This window comes from Mytilus trossulus, chromosome 6 (assembly GCF_036588685.1).
Source record: "Mytilus trossulus isolate FHL-02 chromosome 6, PNRI_Mtr1.1.1.hap1, whole genome shotgun sequence".
NCBI lineage: Eukaryota > Metazoa > Mollusca > Bivalvia > Mytilida > Mytilidae > Mytilus > Mytilus trossulus.
This window is the reverse complement of record NC_086378.1, coordinates 39,188,684-39,194,683: the sequence shown is the minus strand read 5'-3', so window position 1 is coordinate 39,194,683 and position 6,000 is coordinate 39,188,684. Positions and strand designations below refer to the sequence as shown.

Here is a 6,000-nt window from a genome sequence, read left to right as displayed (position 1 = left end):
TATATAGATAAGATTTTTTTTTTTTTTTTTTTTTTTTTGGGGGGGGGGGGGGGGGGGGGGGCTTTATAGCTTGCTGTTTGGTGTGAGCCAAGGCTGCATGTAGAGGTCAAGGACCTATAATGGTTTACTTTTATAAATTGTGACTTGGATGAAACGTTGTCTCATTTGTACTCATACCACATCTTCCTATATCTATCAACAACAGTATTTTTGTCACAAACAAACCAACGACAGTGTTTTTGCAACAATTAGACCAATAAAAGTATTTTTCCATACATATTTCTGAAATAGGTGCATGAAAACAAAAAAGAAAATAATTTATACAATCTTTATTGTCATATGTCAATTTAAACAAGGGATAACATTTCTATACTTAATAACAATATTATGTTAATGGCTGGTGAAAATTAAAATAATCCCTTGATTTGACCTCTTTCAAAACTGTTTAGATAAAGATTTATAGAGCTCACACATCAAATTATTTTATAAATTATACCCAAACATTTATATTTTACTGTTAAAAAGCATTTGATATATGTTTAATTCTGTAACATAGTCATTTATATAATTATTTCAGTTCCTTTTTGTAGGAAACTTTCTTATTCTGGTAGTAAAAACCTATTAGATAAATTAGTTTATGTTGTATACAACATGAAAATAACCTATTAGTACATCAATAGAAGTAAGGACATAACATTATGAGGAAGTCTAATATACAAGTGGTAACAAGAAACTGCAATAAATATTCAATTAGATACTGAATCCCATCTCAAGTAAAGCTATCACAATACTTAATCTGGGAAGTAAACTCTCTAAACATAAAACCATACAAAATCAAATTCAATTTTCACAACCCAATGGTTCAATCTTTAGACAATACAAGTTAGGGCTTCTTCAAGTAGACTTTTTTTTTCTGAACTTCTTACAAGGCATTTGATTTATTATATATATCAGTAAAACTATCAGAACAAAACAACAACAAAAAACAAACTTATGTTGATGTTATTCTGCTGAATTTTTATCAAGTAAAAAATGTATCAAGATTATATGTCAGTTAAAACTTGAAAAAACTAGATATTTTAAGACATGAAGTACAATTAAAATTCCATTTGTATATATATAACAATGCAAAACATCCATACAAATACAAATCTGGTGACATCTTCAATTAAAAATAAAAAATACATTTTATGCTTGTAATTTTAGTTTTGACATTTAACTGTACAAGGCACTTAGTTCATGTTGTTGTCACAATGTTACTTCAAGGTTAAAATTCGTTTATTCTCTTTCCAAATGTTATAAAATGGTTGTAACTAGGAGTGAGTAAATAAAGGTGTTATGCTTTTAAAATTAAAAAAAACCACCAATGAACCAAAACAGGAGGACATAAATATGTGCTTTCTATGCACACCAACAGACTGTTCACTTTAACAGAAAATTATTATAATTCTATAGACATTTGTAAAATGCTATAAAATAGGAAATAAAAGGTCAGAAAGATCAAGTTTACATCTTGTTTTATGAAACAAATACTAATAAACTGAGCATTTTCCACAATTACAGTGTATAACTTTCAAAAGAATAATTTAGTGTTTTTGAACAATAGCTTATGCTGCTTAAATTCAAATCAAACAAACCGCTTCCCAAGACAAACAACATTATTAAACATTCTTTTCAACCTTTGTGGGTTGGATTTTGCATTTTCAAAATCATTACTTTTTCATACAACTATCAAGACTTTGCCTTCCTAATAAAACCTTTGCTGACAATAGTCGAAGTGAAAATGTGCATTGGCTAAATAACAAGACTAAAATAATATAATAATAAAAATATTTAAAAATAGAAGATTTTCATATAACAATTAACTTTTCATTGAAAACAGGAGACTTGTGTTCAGTTATTGAGACAGTTTAGAAAACAATGACAGGCGAAAAGACACGACCTTTAGAGGTCAACAGGTCTTTAATGATATATATTTCTGTAGACAATAATTTCACTTGTTTGAAAAAAAAAAAACCATCTCATATCATTTCAACATGTAAATCCGAAAGATTTTAATAAATATAAAATCATGTACTAGTATCATGAAACATTCATAAAAAGAACTACAACTTTATATCACTGTTCAAAAATAATAATATTTTAAATAAATGGTGTAAAGAAGTACACTAGCATACTATCTTTTTGCAATAATATTTTTAAACTATAACTAGTTCAAAGTTGGAAATTCATCTGGCAACAAAGCATATATTCTACAGTTTGGACAGGTACTGTTCTCTTTTAACCATTTCCTTATGCACTGGAAAGAAGAAAAGTTCTTTAAAATCAAAATTTATTTTTGGCAATTAGCCCAATCTTGTACAGCAGATTTTAGCCTGCCTTTTTGCCAATGCAATACAATGGATTTAGCTTTTAAGTAGATTATTTTATTTTTTTTTATTATGTATTGCATCTGCCTTTCTGAGAGCCAATAATATGTTGTGGTAGTGTGAAATAAACATTACATATTTTTTAATATAATTACATATGAATGATAATACTTTTGCAGAAAACGTGTATAAAATGAAAACAGTATTAGTTTTGCTTAAATAAAACTGAATGAAAGTTTTCAACATACTGTAATATTTTGTAATTCAATTAATTTTTAAAAACTCAAGGTTGTATTAACCCAGGTTTAAGGTTTATGGACTTTTTTTGAGGAGGGATAATCCCCAAAAAAGTCCATAAACCTTTCACACTGCTCTTCAATTATGTACAGTACTTTATTTGGCCTTTTTAACTTTTCGGATTCAAGCATCACTGATGAGGCTATTGTTTACAAATCTTGCTTTTGGCCTACAAAATTTTAATCCTGGTTTCTATTAAACTGTCCTACGACAGACACCAGGTAATAAGAATAGATCACTTGCCCTTTTGTACTAATTGAGATAAAAAGAATAACAGCAGTTATTATAAATTACCTCATCATGAAATCTGTGGTGACATTCTAGCCTGACTGTTGTATCAGGTGTCATTTCTTCATGACAGATGACACAAGGATCTTGTTCTTCTTCAAACACTTCCTCTCCTTTGTATGATGATGTATTTGATGATTCAGTAAATCCCCAGGATGTATTAAGACCCGGTGGTGGGGCCACTGGTTTAACAGGTCCTTGTCCAGGGAAGGCTGCCTTTGGTGCAGAAGAAGCAGTAGCAGCAGCCTAAAAAAATAGTTATGTTGCAGTAATCAAATTAACCATTTGACTGTCTGTGCATTTTCTTTTTGGCAAATAGTCATTAAAAAACCTAAAGCATTATTGGTAATATTTTGAATGCCTTAATCAGAACATCCTAATTTGAAAGTCTGAAAAAAATATGTATGCTGCCAATAACTTAACATTACTTCCATATTGGTGTACAACTAATGGCCTTTTTATTCCGAAATGGTGAATTTTCTCCGGGTGCGGGAATTTCTCGCTTCATTGAAGACCTGTTGGTGACCTTCTGCTGTTGTTTTTTTATTTGGTCGGATTGTTGTCTCTTTGACACATTCCCCATTTCCATTCTCAATTTTATTTATCTGTTGTTTGGTTGTATTGATTATATAAGAAATTCAAATTCTGAGAGTCATTCAGTTATAATTCATTCACTTTTCAATAAAAAAATTACAATTCTTTCAAATTCTAACCAGATGCTCTGCAAGGCACAGCTTTAAACGACCGCAGAGGTTGAACCCTGAACGGTTGGGGCAAGTATGGACACAACTTTCAAGCTGGATTCAGCTCTAAATTTGGATTGTGATTAAATAGTTGACACAGCATAGGTTTCTGACACAGAATGAATGTGTTCTAATGAACTTAAACATTTTTATTTGCCTTTGAGCAATTCACTCTGCTGTTGAATATTAATCCTCTCAAAAAATGTTTGAAGATTTTTTTTTTTATTTATGAAATCTGAAATGAGAAAAATTGACCCCCCCCCCCCCCCCCCCCCCCCTAACTGCTCATTTGAATACATAAAAAAATATTAAAATGTAAAAAAAAGTGCTTGGTATCACTGAATGGTAAAAATTGTTTTAATTTATCAGTTGGTAGTAAAAGTGAAAATACATTGTATATTGTATAAAACAATGATTTAAGTTGATTCAACTACTATTCTGGACAAAGAAAGATAACTTAAATTGAAAATTTCTTGCTATTGCACAATATTGTGCAATTAGATATGTCTTGCTATTGCGCAAACATGTGCAATTGAAAATACTTGCTATTGCACAAAACTGTGCAATTGAAGATTTCTTGCTATTGAACAATACTGTACAATTGAAAATTTCTTGCTATTGCACAATACTGTACAATTAAAGGTTTCTTGCTATTGCTGAATACTGTGCAATTGAAAATCTCTTGCTATTGCACAATACTTAATATAATAATTTTTTATCCTCATTTGGACCAACTTGAAAACTGGGTCCATAATCAAAAATCTAAGTACATGTTTTAATAGATTCAGCATATCAAAGAACCCCAAGGATTCAATTTTTGTTAAAATCAAACTGAGTTTAATTTTGGACCCTTTGGACCTTAATGTAGACCAATTTCAAAACGGGACCATTAATTAAGAATCTACATACACAGTTAGATTTGGCATATCAAAGAACCCCATTTATTCAATTTTTGATGAAATCAAACAAAAGTTTAATTTTGGACCCTGATTTGGACCAACTTGAAACTGGGTCAATAATAAAAATTCTAAGTACATTTTTAGATTCAGCATATCAAAGAACCCCAAGGATTCAATTTTTGTTAAAATCAAACTAAGTTTAATTTTGGACACTTTGGACCTTAATGTAGACCAATTTCAAAACGGGACCAAAAATTAAGAATCTACATACAAAGTTAGATTTGGCATATCAAAGAACCCCAATTATTCAATTTTTTATGAAATCAAACAAAGTTAAACTTTGGACCCTTTGGGCCCCTTATTCCTAAACTGTTGGGACCAAAACTCCCAAAATCAATCCCAACCTTTCTTTTATGGTCATAAACCTTGTGTTTAAATTTCATAGATTTCTATTTACTTATACTAAAGTTGTGGTGCAACAACCAAGAAAAATGATTATTTGGGCACCTTTTTGGCCCCTAATTTCTAAAATGTTGGGATCTCAACTCCCAAAATCAATCCTGACCTTCCTTTTTTGTTCTCAAACCTTGTGTTTAAATTTCATTGATTTCTATTCACTTATACTAAAGTAATTGTGCAAAAACCAAGAATAATGCTTATTTGGGCCCTTTTTTTGCCCCTAATTCCTAAACAGTTAGAACCAAAACTCCCAAAATCAATCCCAACCTTCCTTTTATGGTCATAAACCTTGTGTTTAAATTTCATAGATTTCTATATACTTAAACTAAAGTAATATTGCGAAAACCAAAAGTATTAGGATGACGACAACGATGACGATGCCAACGTGATACCAATATACGACCAAAAAATTAAAATTAAAATTTTTGCGGTCGTATAAAAACTATCATAACTGAAAATTAGAAACAATTTTAGGTATACAGTCAAGCTAAAAATATTCTGTGAATTTAGCTTTTTATTAAAAAAAAAATGAAATGTACAAACAGAAAATTCAAATGGGCTAATCTTTAAAACAACTCAAATAATATTTTATCAGTTTTGCATGATTTTCAAAAGCTGTCAGCCAAGGAAAAAGACCATTAACAAAACAATTGTTTGATTTCGTTTTAACATCAAAACCACTCTTGTTCAATAATTTATCCAGCAAACTAAACATCAGCACTTAATGTTTTAAATTTTCATCCAAATAATAACAAAAAAATATCAATTGTCCCTTTAAACATTCCAACAACAACATAGACAACACTTCACTAGAAATTCAGTACCATTTTGACTGGCTTCCCCTGGCCAGAGGTACTACTACTCCCAATAGCGTTGGGGTTGCTGTGAAGTATTTGACTGCCGTAGGTATAGGGAAAATAGAATAAAACAAGAATGTGTCCATAG

The 6,000-nt window shown here is 30.2% G+C and overlaps 1 protein-coding gene across 5 annotated transcripts in view; it reads right to left on the bottom strand.

Moving 5' to 3' along the window:
• Positions 1 to 314: 314 nt before the first annotated feature.
• LOC134721329 (E3 ubiquitin-protein ligase TTC3-like) overlaps positions 315 to 6,000 on the bottom strand; it is a 120,412-nt gene continuing 114,726 nt past the window's right edge. For all 5 annotated transcript variants that reach the window (XM_063584249.1, XM_063584250.1, XM_063584246.1 and 2 more), the window contains 2 exons: positions 2,961 to 3,200; positions 315 to 2,299 (listed from right to left, as the gene is read on the bottom strand). In XM_063584249.1, the coding sequence (XP_063440319.1) occupies positions 2,210 to 2,299; positions 2,961 to 3,200 (330 nt within the window). In that variant the 3' untranslated portion in view covers positions 315 to 2,209. The remainder of the gene's footprint in view (positions 2,300 to 2,960; positions 3,201 to 6,000) is intronic.